Genomic DNA, 19,972 nt, shown 5'->3' on the forward strand with positions numbered 1-19,972 from the left:
GCAGTCAGAGAGTCTGCACAGGTACAGTGACATGATTCAGAGACAGGACGGTGCTGCAGGACGAGGAGCTGCTGCTGTAAACACTCCTCCTCCTCCTCCTCCTCCTCCTGTCCGTCTCCTTCCTCCGTGCGTCCTCCGTGCGTAATGACGCAGCTCGCCAAGCCCCGCCCCCGGCCTGGCTCTCACGCACCACTTACGTCTGACCGTAAAAAATAGAAACTTCCAAGATGGCCGAGTCCGTGGACTCCATGCATTTCGCAGCAAACAGCAAAACAAATTCCCCCAAACCCCTGATAGCCAAGCGGCCGCCGGAGAGCCGACCACAGTCTTCCAGCGACATTTACCCGCCGCCCCCCAAGAAGGTCCGGGTGGAGGAGAAGGGCCTGAAGCAGCACAGGAAACTGAACGGAGAGGTGTGCGCAGGGGAAAAACACAACGGGAAGCAGAGTTGTGGGAGCCCAGCGAAATGGAGTTTCGGCCCGGCCAAGGCGAGCCACTCCGCCGCCGCCGCGGGGCCAGCGACCCCCGCACGGAAAATCTTCAAAATCAGCAACTTCCTCGCTTCGCCGCTGAAAGTGAAGAAGGCGAAAGAGAAACGGCACAAGGAGAAGGAGAAAGGCGGCGGCGGCGGCGGCGGTGAAGCGCAGCAGCAGCAGCAGCAGCAGCAGCAGCAGCAGCGGAGCTCCGCCGCGGGTGTGGAGAGAGTGAGCCCAGCTAGCTGCCATACAAAGACCGAGAACGGCGACGTGAAAATGCTCCAGAAAGGTGAGGACAGCCCGGACAGACAGCCCGCTCGGTCCCACCCGGTTACCATGTAGTTAAAAAGCCCCACCGCTTCCTATACTGTAATAAAATGATTTATTGAATTATTACATAATTTGCTGTACCGCAGGCCCCAGTATTTATTAGGCCCAGATGGGGGGATTTATACACGTGGAAATGTTTGTTCATCATCAGCAATGTGTCTCGACTTCATTATAACAACATTTAATAACTTCACCCTGTGTCTTCTTCATTTTCCTCTTTTACTCTCAGATCACCGCGTGAAGGAGAAGGACAGGGAGAAAAAGAAGAATAAAGAGTGGAAAAACCACAAAATGCCACCTGTTCATGACATTGCGAGAGAAAACGGAGACGCGATTTCTTCACAGAAAGGTAATAATCAGATGTTACATAATTGATCAGCTGGGATGAAAAGTGTTTTTTTTCCTTTTTTTTTCATTGTTGTGGGAGAACTTTGAATTACAGAAGACACTTTTTTTCTTAACATACAGTTTTAGTGGTGTGACTCAGAGATGAAACTCTGCTGTTATATTAATGGATAACAAGTTAAATCTGAGCAGATATACACAGTTTGATTAAATATCTAATTTGACACAGTATGAATGAGATGTGATTTTTTAGTTTGATTAATTGATGTGATTACTCATGCAAAATGTAAACACTAAATATGCACTTATTTTTCATGTAAATTCAAATATAAACAAATATCCTTAATGTTATGCAAAATTGAAATTAAGATGCAATCTGAAATGTATTGAATAGTTACTTCTCCATGTTGAGTATATAAGTCTTAAAGGGTGCACAACCTAATACCTGGTTTGTCTAATCCTGTCTCACAGAGTCCAAGGAGAAGCCCAAAGCCGGTTCGGAGGAAGACCTCCTGCTGAAGAAACTGAAGAAGAAGAAGAAAAAGAAGCACAAAGACGGGGAGCGGGTGAAGGAGAGGTACAGCCCACCCAAAATGTATCATCGCTCCTGCCAGACGGTGTGTTCAGGGGTGTCTCTGGGTCTGCCCGAGTTCCTCAGTCGAATCAACGGCAACAACGGCATCGACGGCGGCGGTCTGCTCCACACCGCCACTGCTGCTTCACAACAACAGCAGCAACAACAACAGCACCATCAGGACCCTCCTCCTCCTCCTCCTCCTCCTCCTCCGGTTTCCGCCGCTACCTCCGCCGCCTCCATCTCCTCCATGGTCCGGGACCGGCTGGGCTACAACTCCCTGCATCACTGCGGCCCGGCGGCGCCACGTCCGGCCGGCCTGGAGTTTGGCCGCCTGATCCACGTGGAGCAGCAGGCCAACGGAGGAGCGTCGGTGGCGCACGCCTACAGCGAGCAGCTCTCCTGTCTGTCCCCGGCCGACATGCAGCGCTTCGCCCAGGAGTTTGTGACCCTTTCCTTCAGCGAGGACGAGGCCCAGGCGGCGTGTTTTGTGATGGGAATCATCCACGGAGCGGCTTCCTACCTCCCAGACTTCCTGGACTACTTCTCCTACAATTTCCCCAACGCACCGGTGAAGATGGAGGTGCTCGGGAAGAAGGACATAGAGACGACGACCATGGTCAACTTCCATTCTCAGGTGAGGTTTGTGTGAATGAGAGCGCCGAACTGTCGGCTGCTGCTGCAAAGTTTTAGTTTGTAAGTCTGGAAGTTTGAGCAGCAACAGATTCAACCGCCACCAAACAAGACGGCATCAGTTTTAGCGTTGGTCCAGACTGTTACAGGTCATCTTTACTCCCGGGGTCAAAGTGTTTCTGCAGCCAGATCGTCTCACCACGGCGTCTGTTGTCACTGCTGGTTGGTCACTAGAGGAGCCGTCGACGACGACAGTGACAGTGACCATGACACCTGCAGTGGGAGGTGTGCTGTCATGTCGGCCTCTGCAGGTTCAGGTTGTGTTGAAGAAAGTTAAATTATTTATGAGTTCAAAAAAAGTTGTAGAAGTGACAGCAGCTGGGTGTGCATTCACAGACCATGTCAGCTTTCAGTTGATATTTTTCAGTATTTTATGGTTTCTAATTTTAGAAACAGACAGATTTCAAAAAACGACCCACTTTTATTTTTAATTTGACAAGATATAAAGATGATTTTGCCTTTCGCAGCTCTTAAAATCCTATCATGAATATCAGTGAAGACTGCTCAGTCCGAGATAAATGTTATTAAGTATTTCTCTTTGATTGGAGAAAGAAGCTTTCACAGAAACCCCCCAGTTTTACATTCACAGTTACTGAGTTAGGCTATATTAGAGATACATTAATCAGCTCTCATAATGAGGCACAAATATCTGAAGAAGAACCAAGACCATGCTTTTTAAATTATTTATCAATAATTACCAAGCATCTATTTATATCTGCCATTAACGGCTGCAATCCTACAGTTGCCGCATCCTGCTAGTTATGATTAAGAAGTCTAATGCACCTGAGAGACACCTGTTTGTTACATTATATCAATAAAATTAAAAAAAAAGGATGTTACTCATTGATTCTTCACTTCAACCACAGCTCGTATTCAAACATCATTTAAATGGGAATGAGAATCAATTTAGGCAAACTAAAAAGTACTCATGCCAGAGACTCTTAACCAGGACACTCGTTCTCTGTGGTCCATTTTCTTGATCGTACATCTGTTTGCTTTGTAATCAGATCATCACGTCCTCCTCCACCACCAACATCAGCCAGATGTTGCATTTCATCCTGTTGCTGCTGTTCACAGTAAAAAAAAAAAAAACTCGATACAACTGTCAGCAAATGTTCTTGATTGACTCAGTTTCGATCGTTAATGATAGAAACCGCAGGCTTCATGTTTGGTGAAGTCACGGTGGCGAGTTGAGTGAGTGATGGATTCATGACCGTGTGCGTTCGCTGTTGGACTGACGCGATGTGTCAGAATCACAGAGTTTGTACTGGCACTAAATGTACACGTGGGAGTCATGGCCACATTGTTATATGTATCTTATTACACAGTTTGGGTCAGTAGCATGAAATTTGCTCCTTTTTTAATAACACAGCACAGTTTCATCTCAGTGTTTTATTCCTCGAGGACGTTCCTCTCAGACCCCCGGGGGTCTTCAGCTCTGAGTTTGAGAATCGTCTGCTTCTCTGACAGCGTCTCGTCATGCTCCAGCGTGTTTGGACTTTGCTGTTTTTCTTTTTAAACTGTTTGTCTTGAAGTTTTCACACGGTAAACAAAGACAAGTAAGTACACTTGACTGGACAAGAAACAAATTAACAAAATTTAAAGATGGAGTGGGTCCGGGGCAAACGTTTATCACAACTGTTTGTGAAATGTTGAAATGTTTGAGACGTAGTGGGCTGAAGCTCTGTGGAGACTGAGCACGGTAAAGTGGTAGTTTAAGTAGTTTAGTCATTCGTTTGGAAGCCACCGACTTCAGAGTAGATAAAATATGTATTGGCTTCATTCATCTGTAAAAAAGACTTTTCTTTTTGTCTTCTTGGCATTATTTGACCTCTGGTGACCCGAGCGTCTTTGATTTGGAAATGAATCTGCCTCGGTAAAGCTCTTCAGACCTTATTATGAATAAGTGCCTTTTTCTCACAGTTAGAAACTTGTTGGTCGTCAAGTATCAAATGAACTGAGTCAGTATCAGGTGTCAAAAGACAAACATCTAACTCCTGTTCCCACTCTCATCATCACATCACGTAGTCTTTCCATTCATAATCTCTGTATTGTTTGACTTGTAAGTTGCGTTACACAGAAACACCACAGACATAACGTAACATACTGTATGAGTAGTAAAACTGAAACAGAGATGCAGCATTTAGTGCAGTTTGTTTTTCATCATGGTTTTGTTGTGAATGTATATACACGATAAATAAAGGCTGTAAAATTCCCCAAGCAAGGGGCAGTTTTGCTTAATGAATAATATCAAATACAGAAAAGCGCAGCAATAAACCAGGACGACTCTGTGGAGCACGTCACTTCAAGTATCAGGTTCTTCTGTGGCCCCGTCCCTCCACTCAGTTTAGTACAAATTTGTTTTGTACTTTTTTTTTTACATAATGCTGCTGACAAACAGACACACATCAAACTCATAACCTCCTTAGCCGACAATAAGTACAAACAGCCAGTAAAGTCACTAATCAGAAATCAGGGGGCACCATGTCACATGCCACCAACAGAATGAATTACATTTTGTTTTAAAAGCCCATAAATTATGAAAAAAGGAGCTTGTATTTCTCTTAGTGCCACTTCAAAGGAGGTAAAACCTCCATCAGAGAAGTAAAACAGATTGAGGTCAATGTGCTGAGAGTCCAGAGAGATCACATCAGCTCTCAGTGTTTAATATGTATGTGTAACATTTTTATACACCAAATTAGATTAACACATTTACATGTTTCTCACAATGTCACAAAAACAAACAAACAACCAAATATGATAAATTCTGTAAAAGTAGATGTTATCGCTGTGCTGTTGTACTGGATCGCATTAGAGTGTAGAGGTGAATCTAACCACATCACCATTGAGTGTATATTGATATTTTATATAAACATTTTTTAATTATGTAACAAAAAAAAATCCCCAAATTTTTATTCTTAAAAAAAAAAAAAGAAATACCCTGTAACAAGAGGCTAGGTGATACAAGCTCATGTTTTATATATACACAATAAAGGTGAGTCCTGCAGTAAATTACAGTTGTCACAGTATCATACCTTCTTTGGCCCACGTCCCGTCTCTCCAGGAAGTGCAAATTAGTTCAAAGTGTTTTGTTTAAACAAAGCAAACACAAAGGAGAAAATGTATTTTGATACTTCTCATTCCTCTGCGACATTTTTACTGTTGTTGAGATTTCCCTCCCACGATGATTACGACTCTACTAAAGACCTAAATCTTTGTATTTAAGGTCTTCTCTCCTGGCAGGCCGACGCTGCTCTTAACGAGCGCTGTGAACAACACACTGACACTGCTGGTCTGAGTTTGTGTCTGTGAAAGCTTGCACATGGTTTCTGAAGTGTTGTTTTTAGTTGTAGATTTGTCAACGTACGATTTATTGATCTGTTGGATGCATGTCTAATGTGTTTCCTGTGCGGGCCCCTTGCCGCTGCAGGTGAAGCGGACATATTCCCAGGGAACATACCGCGCCGGGGCCATGCGGCAGGTCAGTCTGGTCGGCGCTGTGGACGAAGAGGTCGGAGACTACTTCCCAGAGTTCATCAACATGTTAGAGGAATCGCCTTTCCTGGAGGTTAGTGTCTTTTTTTATCACGCTTGGTTTGTGTACGGCCAGAGGATGTGTGAACATCTGCTTTGCTTCTCCCCCGTGTGCGGCGGCGGTCGTTATGTAACTTGGAGTTTCTTTCTTACCCCCGTGTTTTCTGCAGCGGACTCTGCCCTGGGGAACGTTCTCCAGTCTGCGGCTACAGAGCCCCACCGAGAGCGACGACGGCCCCATCATGTGGGTCAGACCTGGAGAACAGATGATCCCTTTGGCAGACATGCCGAAGTCACCCTTCAAAAGGAAAAGGTGTGTGTGTGTGTGTGTGTGTGTGTAGGTTTTGAGTCTGTAAATGTGTACCAGTGCACAGGTGTCGGCGTCTCACCAGCGTCGCCTCCTGACACAGCAAACCACATCTTAGTAAATCTATTTTATCTCTTACTTACACATGTTCTGTACAGGTACTTTTAGTACAGGACCGCACTCCAATCATGTGGCGATAAATACTTTAAACTGGAGTGCGATCTTGTACTTTTTGTAAATTTTCTATGTGGACTTTTGTTTTGAGGATTCAGCACCTGTTTATTATACCTTTGGAGGTGTGTTGTTTTTTTTAATTTCCAGGTACTTCACCATGCCGTGAACTTGTACTGATTAAATGAATGAATGAATTGTATTTCAGGTCCACCAACGAGATAAAGAACCTGCAGTATCTACCCAGAACCAGCGAGCCGCGGGAGATGCTGTTTGAGGACCGGACAAGAGCCCACGCCGACCACATCGGACAGGGCTTCGAGAGACAGACTACTGCTGCTGTGGGTGTGCTGAAGGCCGTACGCTGCGGAGAGGAGTGAGTACACACACGGGCACATGTTTCATCGCTCACTTGGACTCTTCAGCATTAAATACAACTTGACGTCTGATAAACAAAGCGGTAGCACTTTGTCTTCCACTAGTGTTTGTTAAAATGTTTGGAGCAGCTACTAACACACGATGCAATTCCCGACGTGTGAGAAGTACAATTTGTGTTTATTTTAAATTCTGACCTGTAAACAAATCTTTTTGTTCATGTCCTCACAGCGGCGACGCTCCTTCGCGGGTAACCAAAGATGTCGTATGTTTCCACGCCGGAGATTTCCCAGATGTGGTCATGAGGCTGCAGCTGGACCTCCACGAACCCCCGCTGTCTCAGGTGGGTCACACTCAGAACTCCGCAGCAGTACACATCAGCGCAGCGGCTTGTGAAACGCTCTTTCAATATGTTTATATCAGCAATAAACCAAACGACTAAGTGACCCGGACACGCTACGATGTCTCCTGTTCATCTGTTTAGAGGAGAGATGCTGTTAGTCTGTGAAGTACATTAGTTGTTCTTTTGTTCCATCGTGCACTTTTCTATATATTCCCACATTGTGCTCATTTTGTTGTCGAGTTACTGACTCTCATATTTTCTTGTCCCCGTCCCCACAGTGTGTGCAGTGGATCGATGACGCCAAACTGAACCAGCTTCGGAGGGAGGGGATCCGATACGCTCGCATCCAACTCTACCACGACGACATCTACTTCATCCCCAGAGGAGTCGTCCACCAGTTCAAGACGGTGTCCGCTGTCTGCAGCCTGGCCTGGCACATCCGACTCAAACAGTATCACCAACACGAGGAGAAGGAGGAGGAGGAGGAGGAGGAAGAGGACGAAGAGGAGGAGGAGGAGGAGGAGGAGGTGGTGGTGAAGGGAGAGAAGTGTACACACCCAGAAGTCACACTTCATATCAAAGAGGAGAGGGAAGAGGTGGTGGTGGTGGAGGGGAGGGAGTGCCTCCCTGCTGTACAGATGGTGACGAAGCCGGAGGAAGAGGACGCGGAGGCAGGGGAGGGGCCGCGCTCGCAAACTCCGACACAGATTTTCAAGGAGGAGGAGCACGAGAGCCGAGTCGACACAAAGGAGCTGTCAACAACACACTCTGTACCTTTTGTCAAGAGGGAGAGAGACGACGGTGTACTCAGTCACACACTAATAGAGGCCAAAGCTGAGGAGGAGGAGGAGGAGGAGGAGGAGGAGGAGGAGGGGGAGAAAGAGGGAGGCAAGGGAGGGGGAGACAGAGGAGCAGACACATGCCAGACACTGCAGAAGGGCCGAGAGGAGGCTGATGTGGATAATAACGCATCCTTTAAGTCACTACAGCACATTAAGAAAGAGAGCGATGTGGAGGAGGAGAGGCCGCAGAAGACGAGTCTGTCAGGTCACGGTCTGAAAGAGAAAACTAAAGATAGTCTAACAACCACGTACAACGCAGCTCCCGTCAAGAAGGAGAAGGACAAAGGAAAAAGAGAGAGAGACGAGAGAGAAAGGGTCAAGGAGAAAAAAGACAAGGACAGGAGTAAAGAGAAGGAGAGGGATAAAAAGGAAAGGGTGAAAGACAAGGATAGAGAGAAGGACAGGATGAGGGAGCAGGAGAGAGTCAAGGCCGAGGGAGGAAGAGAGGGCAGCGCATCGACGACGACGCAGCCTTTGCCACAGATGAGGAAAAAGGAGGACGAGGAGCGGACGAGAGAGGGCAGCACAGCCTCGCAGACGTCCCAGCCCGCTCAGAGGGACGAGAAGTGGGCCAAGGAGTGGGAGTCAAAGACACAAGCCCACGTCAAGAGAGAGAGGGAGCACGACAAAGACAGGGGAGGCTCGCAGGCGGCGGCGGCGGCGGCGGCTGCATCATCGTCGTCGTCGTCGTCGTCTCACTCCCGGCCGGACAGAGAGGAGGCTCGGGACGCTTGGTCGCACAAACACAAGTCTTCACACGGGAAGAAGGAGAAGAGCGGCAGCAACAGGGAGGCGAAGGAGAGCAACAACGCGTCGAGCTCGCAGGGAGTCCAGGCGGCGAAGTCGGGGAGAGACGACGGGAAGACGGGCGCCCCCAGACCGGTGAACATTCAGGTTAAGAAAGACGGGAAGAAGGACAAAGACGTCGGCAGCAGCAGCAGCAGCAGCAGCAGCAGCAAGGACGAACGGAGGAAGTCGTCTTCCTCTGGTCCCACGCCGCCGGAACACAAACCACCACGGACACTCATCACGTTTGACCTCTTTAAGCCGATGGAGGCGCACCAAACTCTTGCCCTTTCCTTCACGGACAGTCGACCGAAGAGCCACCACCAACACGGTGACTCTCGAGGCTCTTCCTCGAAGCCCGGAGCGGACAGTCGGACAGTTGTTCCCTCTAAAGGACCAAAAGCAAAGGACTCGTCGTCGCAGGGGAAACCCGCCACACACCTACAGGACACTCGGCCCCAGCAGCACTCACTAAAACAGCCCTTGAAAACACACACACCCCAAACACAGAAGGACTTCTTAATATGAATGTCTCGATGTCTAGTCTTCTTCTTTTTTTTTTCTTTTCTTTTTTTTTTTACTGTACAACTTACGGAGGCTTTGTTGAAATATTTGAAAATGCATCCTCTGCTTCAGACACAAACAAACTCTTTTGTTTTTAATTTGTGACAGACCAGCGGGCTCATTCCATTACTCTGCCGACTCGAGCGACACGTTGAAACAAGGATGCACTCTCCAAGTATTTGAACAGTGCCTAAGAATGTAAGCTAAGTAGCTCACTTCACGTTTGTTAGCGATTGTATGTAGGCTCTATACAAAATGTTATGTGACCCGTGTGTCGGTGCCTGTGCACTACTTAGCTTCGCTCTTAAAGCACCTATTTTAGGTACTGGACTAGCCGATCTGAAAACAACCACCCGTACTCCCTGCTGTAGGAATGACCAGCGATCACTGTTTGGAAATAATGTCAGCAAGTCACAGAGCTCCTGCTGAAATCCTCTCATCGCCACGTTGCTTTAGTCGATGGGGTTTGTCGCCGTTTATAACACTCCAAAATTCGGAGCAAGTAGTTGTTTTCAGACTGGACTTTGTTTGACTCACACAGGGCTGTAAATGATACTGTATGTACCAAAACTGTACAGTATAGATGTTATTAGCACCAATGTGAGAAAAATGTATACAGAAATTGCATATATTTTTTGTAAGACAAGTTTTATTTTCCATAGAACTTATTTATATCATTTACTGTCTGTTTTTATTTGAAACCAATCTATGTGAAAATTTTGTTGTAAATACATTTTATTTCCTAAGATAAGACTTGGTAGTGTGATTTATACTCTGATCAGAACCTCTCAATAAATGGTTCAAAACATTGACTTAGTTGATGTTAATGTCTCTCCTGCATCAAGCTCTCATTTGTTTTTTTTTTGTTTTTGGGCTACTTCAGTTTGGATTTAGAGGGGTTTGAGTTTAACGTCCTAAGTGTCACTGTGCAGACTACAAGCCAGTTAAAATAGAGTATTTTTTTCATTTTGGACGTTTTGACTTGTCAAAGCAGAGGTCTTATTGGAACCACAGCTAAACAAGTCAAGACGGGTTGCACTTTGTTTAATATAAAAAGAATTAAGTGCAGCTCAAGCTTGACGTATGTTGAGGCGCGACAAAGTACAGTTTACACTGATGACAGCTGAGTCTGACTGAGCTGTGACAAGGTGAGTCTTGATATAACAGCACGGCCTCTTCATCCAGGATTTGAGACTAGTTTGCATTCACAAGAATGTAAACATATAGATATATATATTTTTTTTTAATGAAAATATGTCTTTGCGCTGTGCAAAGGATATTTTTAATGCATACAGTTAGAAAGTTCTGGTTTCACATTCAAATCGTGTGAGCGCTTTACAGAAAATGCTCAAATCGTGATGAACTGTGCAACAGTGATTCCACAACAACCATTACATGGAGTGCATGCGAGTGCAGGTTGGGTAATATTCGATACTGTAAATGCGCTGCTAGTGTAAGTGTCACACAGACACCACACTGGACATTACTGCATTTGTGTGTACATACAGTAAATGTGTTGTCTCCATAAACATAAAGAGGTAAATTGTGGACTGACATTTAATGTAGCGTAGAACTAGTCACCAGTTCCTTTCCTACTGTTGCCCCCAAAATCAAGTGTTAACGCCACAACACTGCACCGCTCTCTCCTCACATCTAAAACCTGTTCATCCCATTGGGATCCACTGAGTTGGCAACCTGTTGTAACGTAAGTGAAATACATGATGACATCACTATGGAAACAGTGTTTAACGTGGATCAGTCAAGTCCGGCTGATCCACAACCTGTGTGATGAAGGTTAATGTCATTTCTGAAAACAATCCAGTGGATCAGATTGGTTCATTCATAGCTAGAGATGCTCAGGTCAAGTGTAAAAAGAAAAGAAAGAAGTCTTTGTCCTGTTTTGTCCCTGATTGGTTTCAGTCCCTCCTGTAGTGGAAGACACTGTGTCCCAGCTCGACCAGCGCCCCACCCAGCAGCACCCACAGGGGGACACACACCACGCTGACCCACATGTCGGTGAAGTTTTCAAGGCGCGAGCACAGAGTCAGACAGAAAGCCAGCTTCAGCAGCAGGGCGGTCAGGTACCACAGCCTCCTCTTCAGGCTCTGCTCGCCGTCCCGGGGGTCAAAGTCTGGCTTGCAGCGTCCTGCCATCTTCACGATCAGCATGAGGATGAGGATGGTGTCAAAGGTCCAGACCGGGAGGAAGATGAGGAACCAGTTCCAGTGGATCTTGGAGTCCAGCTTGAGGACCAGCATGATGAGGAAGATCAGGGCGAAGATCCAGGAGAGGAGGACTCGCTGCGCCAGGGACATCTTCATCTACAGAGGACTGGCTCAGAGCCAGTGTCATCCACACCCAGGAGAGGACTGAGGACCACAACCAAGGTGACACACACACAGACACACACACAGAGACACACACAAACAGACACACACACAGTGATCTGAAACACAACAGGACACAAACTCATTGAGATAGATGTGAAGCTCCATTAATATTATAAACATGACAGACAATAAGAGTCAGCTCTGACATCAACACCCCCACAGCCCAATGTTTAGGTTTTTCATAACAAATGAGTCTATTTCTTATTTTGGTGCAGAGCTGAAGCTGCTGTTTGTTAGCATGATGCAGCTAACAAATGAAACCCAGATCAAAACATTGCTACAAATAAAAAAATAAAAATAAAGACGTCTTACCGCGTTCACCAGCAAAGTCAAACGGTGTCCTTAGAGGAATAAAAACGAAGCTTGAAAGCCCAGCTATTCACTAACACCACCAGTGTCAGCACGTTAAAAACACACAGTGAAGTATTCACAGCGAGGAGTTCAGGCTTGTTAGCATGTAGCATGTAGCTTCAACCGCAGTAACTGACGAGCTTCCGGTGGGGATTTTCAAAATAAAAGTGTAAAGCGTAGCCGGACCGCAATCGCAATGAGCTCGCCCATTTCAAAACAAAAGCAAGATTTTATCACCTGACTCTTTTTTTGTTGTTTGTTTTTGTGCTTTTGGGAGGTTTGTAAAGATTTAGCAAAAAATAAATAAATAAAAAACTCAAGGAACTTACTAGATTTCTTCCTCTTGACATTGAGCCATCTCCAAGATGCAACTGAAAGCTCTGGTAGAAGTCTAATTGGCTATTCATGATGATTAATATCATATCATTCTCCTTTTTAATTCATGTTATATCAAAGTATAAGAGCATATAGTAAAAGAGCGTGTTAGAGTTCAATCTGACTGGAGTTTATGAATAAAAGGCTTACTCATGGTTGTTATCTAACTATAAATATTTTAACGTTTGATATAAAATATGCAGTTACTCACAGTGAGTTGTCAAAGCTGTTGGGGGTGGGATGCACTCTCCAATTGAAGACCAACCAGCATGGCGGTCTACGTGTCAATATAAATCAGGTCAAATACTCTGTGTCCATTAAACCAGTTATTTCAAGTAGAGGGAGATAACCTTTATATACAGTCTCTATGGAGATAACCCACTTTTTTTTTCTTTTTTTTTTAAGATTTCTCAAATTTATTTATTTTTAATGGGCTGGTATAACAAATTAATACAAATTAATACAAAGTACAACTCCGCAGACGTCATAGATTGTCAAAAAAAGTAAAGTACAAAACGCTTGAGGTAAAACAGCATTTGAAAAAGATTCAGTTAAAAAGCCCTTATTAAAATCTTGAGTCATTTCAAGTTAAAAGCTCACTTTACACTATCTAGGTGTCCTAAAAACCAACTATTCACTTTTATTTACAAGGTAGTGGTGGTGCAAAATACAGTGTGAGAGACAACATTCAGTCAAAATATTCATGTTCTTGTCAAATGTAAACAATAAACATCAGGGTATTTCTTAACCTCCTGCTGTACAAAGCAAATACAGAAAAGCAAATGCCGTCACACTCATGTTTTGCTCTAAGAAGAGAATTTTGCATTAGACCTATATGATCACAGCTGACATTAAAAACAATTAAACAGGCCACATTTGAATAAGATGTACAAAAGTGAGAGCAGAAGACCTTATTACTGTGTTACTGCCGACCAGCAAACAACAGCGCAGAAACAGGAGATATAAAACTTTTATGAAGTTAAAAATGCACAAATACAAAATAAAAAACCAAACAAACCAATGATAAATATGTTAAATTTCAGACATTTTTTCCATATAAATGGCTGCTTAAACAGCCATTTCCTCTGCAGAGGTAAGGAACTGCTGTTGTGTGAAAACCTTGTACAGTAAATGACAATTTTTGGTAGTTGTGTAATTTTAACTTGAGTTGAAAGAGGAAACATAATGCATGAGGTTAGAGATATTGTTTCTTTTTTTTTTTTGCCACTTCCCATGAATGAAGACTGGATTAGTCTCTCATCAAGCACATTCAATCTTTAAGAACAGATCGCAAATAGAATTCAGTTTTCTGCCAAAATGTTAAAAGCACTGAAAACCAAACATGATTCAAACAGGCGTAAATAATGCACTTCCTTAGCAACTATTTTCAGATGTGGATCAATACACAGCAGCAGGGGGACGTTTGAGGTATTGACTCAAAGTCGACTACAGTACCTACCCATGTTTGTGGCAATTAAATAAAACATGAGCCAGTGCAGTTTTATGGCTAATTACCGTAATAATGTCTTTTAAGATCCTTATCTGTGTCTTTGTAGCACAGATATTTTTCATAGTTTCTTTTGAAAGTTGATATTTTACAGTTACAAGGTTTTCGCTCACCAGTGAAAGCACTTGGAATGCAGTCGTCATGGAAACTCATCATACTACAGTATGAAAGGAAGATGGTACCCGCTGAATGAAAAGTGTAGTTTTACAGTTTCTTTAATCTTTGTCCCAGATTGGTGACGGACGCACTTGGTGGTGTGTGTGTGTGTGTGTGTGTGTGTGTGTGTGTGTGTGTGTGTGTGTGTGTGTGTGTGTGTGTGTTCCTAAAGGCAGCCACAGCTACACGGTGCTCTGCCTGCTCTCCCGGCTGTACCCCATGGCCTCCGACGAGTGGGAGGGGAAATCGATAAATATCCCGTCTGAGTCTGAGTCTGCAGACTCTAGCACTTGTCCAATTATGGTTTCGGGGCTGGATGATTCGCTGGGCGGCGTGGACGATGCACCCTTACTGAGATCAGTCATTGTTGTCGTGGCCTCGGTGCCGTGCAGAGCTCCTGAGGAATGAAGGGGAAGGATGGATGCGGACGAAAGAGGCAAGTCCATGGCGCTGGCTCCCGCTTGTACAATACCTGTGATTGACAAAGTGCAGGATTATTATGGATTATAGAATAGAATAGAATAGAATAGAATAGAATAGAATAGAATGCCTTTATTTGTCATTATACTCTCTGTATAACGAAATTAGAGCCCCCTTCATTGCAAACAAGCAATACCATAAAAATACAATATAAAAAACACTTTCAATAATATAAAATAAATAGATAAAAAATAAATTATATGCACAGTATATCACATTGTTATTCTTATTTCATCATGACAAACCAATATAGTGATGGGCATTGTTTTGGTCGTAGCAGCCTACCGTTGAACTGAGAGCCCACACACAGCCTGTTGGTGGAGGAGCTGGACAGTTCAGACGCGGGGGCCAGGTCAGTGTAAGCCAGTCCCTGTTCCTCCAAGCACGATATAATCTCACAGGCCGAGTGCCGTCGAATTCCTCCACTGCCAACGGAGCTGGCATCTGGGTCATACTCCGCCACCGGGGTCAGCAGCAGAGGGATGTTGTAGCTCTTTGATCGTACCACAGGGTTTTTGGACGGTTGATCAGCAGACTTGGGCAAGCCCCACGGTAAATGCTTATCTGAGAGACATGAGGGGAAAAAAAGGAAAACAGTGCCAGTTAAGAGATGTTTTTTTTAATGGAAACAGGCAATAGCATACACAATGTAGTGACAATACACTGACTAAAACGGACAAACAGAAAACAAAGGACAGAACAAACCTGATGACATAATAAAACAGCACCAAAACAAGACAAAAAAGGGATGTAAAACTACTAAAATTAAATTAACAGTAACTACTTAATATAAATTTACTCAAACGTAAGTTTTCCCCATTTTTTGTTATGCATTTCCACCTTATCTTGATTTGTTGCGATGATTTTTTCCAAAAGAAATTGGGAATACCCCAGGAATATCTTACCAAGAACACAGCATTGGGTCTCGGAGCTGTCTCCAGAGTGAAGGCCGTGGGTGCCCAGGTACGGCGAGACCACCTTTTGTACCAGAGATTCCAGCCTCAGGTAGTCCTCATTCACACCACGTGACTCATGGACCCCCTATATATAAACAGACAGGCATCCGGACGTGAACAAGCTGAACCTCGGTGCTCAAGTTCATATATGTAAAAGTAATGGTGAATTTTTAGATTAGACAGAATCTAAATAGAAGATGCAAAACAGATGTAGGTGTGCGTCCTCTGCACTCGGAGGCATCCACAAATGAACATGTGCAAAGCTCAAAAACACGACTTAGTGCTGATTTGTCCTATTGAGAACAGGAATAACCAGACAGTGAGTTGGCTCTGTGCCTGCAGGCCTACCTGGAGAATGAGCAGCATCTGTGTAACAGAGGGGGGCACACGAGCCCGAGGTCGAGAAAGGGCATCCTCCAACTTTACACTCAAGACTATGGTGTTCCTGAAGTGAAGCAGAGCCAGCTGTCGGACAGAGGGCTCCTTACCCTGCACACACACACACACACACACACACACAGAAAATAGCAGAACTGTTTGAAATTCATCCTTTGGGCAGCAAACACACAAACAAGCAAACTCTTTTGAAGGTTGTGTACCTGAACCGGATGAAAGATGGCCTGCAGCATGGAGAGAACATCACAGAAGAAGAAGTCCCACGTCTCTGCCAGAGAGTCAAGTAACTTCTGACCTACATCGATCACACAGGAACAAACCAAAAAACACAGCTGATAAATTGTTAATTCACTGACGCCACGATGTCTTCCCAGACTCTGCATCGGAGCTTTTCATACCTTCATAGAATCTGATTTTGTCCCGGAGGATGACCATGCCTTTTGTGAGCAACTGGTTCTGAGTAGAGAAAACAATAATTATGAACATCTGAGAACTCAATGTGTTCACCATGCAGATCCAGTTTGATCTAAAATCAAAAACACCTTACCTGAAGATACTCTGTGAAGAAGGACCCCAGCTCAGTCTTCAACAGATGTCTGAGGAAACAAATATTCGACATTTGCTTCACTTCAGAAGCCAAAAATGAACATAAATATATATATTGGAAAATGTTCGGTTATTTTCAGTGAGTAGGCTAAATGTGTGTTTATAACCTGTAGTTAATTACTCAAGTACACAGACTGAATAAAGGAAAACAATCTGTTTGCCTGCATTATAATCCACTGAGTTTCCTGTGTCGTTAAAACAAATGTGTGTGAACCTCCTTGTGGTTTTTCTGTACATGGAGACGTTGTGTTTACCGAGCTATAATGGAGGTTGATGTGAAGCGGGGGGGTCTGGCTGGTGAGATAATGAGATATCTGGCGGGACCACATGACTTCCCAGGCCCACATACAGCGAATACACACACAAACAACCTCATTCATAAGAACACATCCAGTCAGCATACACAGAACAGACAGCCGACTAATTATACTAATTATAGCACAGAATTACATCAACAGTCTAAAATAAGGTTTTCTCCGTGCTGTGTTTATGTGACTCAACTCACCGGACACCTTCATTGAGGACGAAGAGTTCATTATCCGCCAAACCTTTCTTCTGGAAGACTGCTATGACGGCGTTGTGGATGCTGCAACATCAGACGCACATACAGCCGGTCGGTCTACGTTGCTGCCACAGATGCATTCAAATGCTACTTTTTTTTTTTTGCACATTATCTGGTGTACCTGTTCCAGGTGGCGTTGGCTCCTGCCCTCTTCTGCTTCTCCCCTCTGTCCTCTGGTGAACTTTTCTCACTCTTCCCCAGCTCGCTGAGGCTGGGGGAGCTCATCAGCTTCAGCCGGTGCAGAGTCCTCATGAGGGAGATGGAAAGGAAGTGGCGAGAAATTAGAGTAATGCACTCAGTGGTGGACAGAACGGAAAGAAGGGCACACGGATAGAGAGAAGGAGCACAAGGAAGATGGCTGGAGGGGAGAGGAGAACATAAGCGGTGTGAGTATGAGAGAGCCGCAGAGAGAGGGAAAAAAGCACAATGACAATACAAAGAGTGGCTGGCGACAGAGGAGGAGAGAAGTAGGACAGGATGATGCATGGTGAGAGAGGGGCAGCACGTTAAGAGCAGGATGGGTGGAGCCAAGCCTAGAGGTGGGCCACAGTGTCACCGCACTGCCCCTCTCAGAAGAGAAGAAAACAATAGCACATGCACCGATGGGGGCATAGTCTTCCTCCCTCTCTGCCTCTCTGTCGGTACAATACAGCCATTGATGCAAACAAATATTTATGCAGAGCACAGATGCCAGAGGAACTGCAGGGTAAGCAGACCGAAGCAGTTGGGACTTTGTCACTGTACAGAGAGGAGGAGGTGGAGAAGGAGGAGGAAGTGGTCCGGCTTTATTAACAACAACAAAAACAGGGATAGGAAGCGGTGACACAATACAGGACAGTAAAGAAGGGTTTCCTGTTCTCCCATATTCAACACAGCTGGTGTGGGACCAGAAATGTGAAAAATAGGAGAATACATGAAACCAGAGCCTGGATGATACCGTGTGTTATGGGGACTCATTCACATCCAGGTGATCCTCTATTATGTCCTATATCATGAAAACTACAACGTTAACACTGAGACACCCAGAAATCTGAGGGTTTTTTTTATGCAGCATCATTACAAAAGTCAATGTCTTGTTTGTTTATTCATGTCCACATTGATTGGTAACTCTCTCATATCTGTGGAGTCGCTAAAATGCACCTGCAGCTACTTATCTTAGCTTCGCATGTGGGACTAAGAACAGGAATGGGGGAAATCCTTAATTTACAGCTCCAAAATCCACCTAAAAACACCCCCACAAATGAGTTGTTCGTTACCTATACCTTGTTTGCACGATGAATACAATGTAGGCCTATATGAATTAAACAATTGAGCCAATTAATGAGTTGCTAATTGACAGAGGAGCTGCTTCCTTCAATTTTCAGCCTTAACTCTTGTATCCAACTTCATATTAGCACACAGACTTGATACAATATATTAGTACATTATAATACATGTCACACTTTTATCCTTTAAATTGGTTTTAAATCAACCATAAATGTTTTTTGACTAAACTTGTCAGTGCTAACTGCTGCTAGCCAAACTGTAACAGGGCCACTCTTTCTTAATTAGCTCAATGACCCAACAAACATACCAAAACATGATTTAACATTGTGGATATTATCTCTTGGTCTAGTTCTACATGAGGTACGTGATTCTCTGAATTCATAATTAACTTAAAGATCACAGATGTGATTGTAATTTTAAGTCCATATCCTCATATGTCCTTAATTAAAATAAAGAAATCACTGTTTGCCTATTTTTCAGAGGGGACACTGAGTTCAAACCTCAAACCCACGTAGTCCAGAAACTCTCTTCTGAGTGACAGTATGGCCATATCCGATAGAAATCCCTTTAACATCCATGAACACACAAACTCCAAAAACATGGAGAGCAAGTGCATGGATTGATGAGATGTACACACGTAAGGAAATGAGTCAAACATCCCCCCAAGAGATCATTATCATCATCAGGTCAACATGTGTTGCAGGCAGAGCTCCGACAGTTAATGAAATCTGCTGGGACGAGAGGCTGGTGGGATTTTTATGGATGTTAATGAATAGTTCATGCATCTTTGCTGGATGCTGTATGTTGTTAAATGTTAATCCCAGGAACTGAGGCCTTACCTCCTGATTGGATGCTCGCTGCTGCTGTCCATATCCGGGCTTGGGGGAGGGGCGGAGAAGGTGCTGAAGTTGAGGGACAGGGGTCGGGGGGAGGGCCGGTTGGCATGCCTCCTCCTGAGTCCATCCAGCATCTGAACATATAATGATGCAGAAAATTATATTAAGGTTTGCATGGCAGCAGAAATGTCAACAAAAGAAAAACAGAGCCAAGAGGAGAGATCACATTTCTCATGGAGGCATGATGAGGCATCGAAAAATGTCTGTGTGTTTTTTTTGACGTGATCGTGATCCTCCTGCTTTACCTGAAGACAATGAATGAAATGACCAACATTAAAGCACTAGACACAGACTAAACAGAACAAGTGGAAGTAAAACCTACCATCAAGGTAACACAGGAGAAAGTCAAACCACACATCTGTGGTCGTCTTTAATGAGTTTTTAGCATGAAAACAGCCGGCTGCTCTCTGTTTCCTTGTTCTGTCACTGACTGTTATTACAACACTATGAGTGTTTTGCAATCACAGCTCAACCCTCCTCTGCAACTTCAACACAATCACACACACACACACCCACTCTACATCAGAGAGAAAAAAAGGAAAAGGAAATGCATGTGTGTGCATGTACAGTATTCTGTGTGGATTATTCCTGTAAAAGCCACGTAGCCACAGTCCTCTCTCTTGGAGTATGACATTACAGTATTATAGTCTATTTGGGTGTCTCCCCCACAGAAACACTGTGTACACAGTGA

At 44.4% G+C, this 19,972-nt stretch overlaps 3 protein-coding genes across 4 annotated transcripts; 1 reads left to right on the plus strand and 2 right to left on the minus strand.

Annotated features, from left to right (window-relative positions):
* Nucleotides 1-227: 227 nt before the first annotated feature.
* On the plus strand, nt 228-10,600 carry LOC310986832 (uncharacterized protein; the record flags this gene model as incomplete). Its single annotated transcript, XM_083972921.1, has 8 exons — nt 228-765; nt 1,036-1,155; nt 1,623-2,362; nt 5,849-5,986; nt 6,123-6,265; nt 6,639-6,806; nt 7,037-7,148; nt 7,427-10,600. The coding sequence occupies 8 exons, from the start codon at nt 228-230 to the stop codon at nt 9,302-9,304; spliced, it is 3,837 nt and encodes a 1,278-aa protein (XP_083829047.1). The 3' UTR covers nt 9,305-10,600.
* A 9-nt stretch (nt 10,601-10,609) lies between these two features.
* tmem60 (transmembrane protein 60) lies at nt 10,610-12,154 on the minus strand. 2 transcript variants are annotated; one of them, XM_083972928.1, is made up of 2 exons: nt 12,043-12,154; nt 10,610-11,786 (listed from the first exon to the last, which is right to left on the minus strand). In XM_083972928.1, exon 2 carries the CDS (start codon nt 11,659-11,661, stop codon nt 11,257-11,259), a length of 405 nt encoding a protein of 134 aa, XP_083829054.1. In that variant the 5' UTR covers nt 11,662-11,786; nt 12,043-12,154; the 3' UTR covers nt 10,610-11,256. The 2 variants fall into 2 exon arrangements, with proteins under 2 accessions (XP_083829054.1, XP_083829055.1); XM_083972929.1 differs by having other exon boundaries at nt 10,610-11,709; nt 12,043-12,088.
* Nucleotides 12,155-14,172: 2,018 nt separating this feature from the next.
* On the minus strand, nt 14,173-19,284 carry prr5a (proline rich 5a (renal)). The gene is made up of 10 exons (XM_083972924.1): nt 19,225-19,284; nt 17,241-17,366; nt 17,063-17,143; nt 16,499-16,547; nt 16,350-16,407; nt 16,155-16,246; nt 15,904-16,044; nt 15,505-15,640; nt 14,885-15,163; nt 14,173-14,591 (listed from the first exon to the last, which is right to left on the minus strand). Exons 1-10 carry the CDS (start codon nt 19,254-19,256, stop codon nt 14,302-14,304), a joined length of 1,284 nt encoding a protein of 427 aa, XP_083829050.1. The 5' UTR covers nt 19,257-19,284; the 3' UTR covers nt 14,173-14,301.
* Between the last annotated feature and the right edge of the window lie 688 nt (nt 19,285-19,972).

This window comes from Trachurus trachurus (genome assembly GCF_905171665.1).
Source record: "Trachurus trachurus genome assembly, chromosome: 6".
NCBI lineage: Eukaryota > Metazoa > Chordata > Actinopteri > Carangiformes > Carangidae > Trachurus > Trachurus trachurus.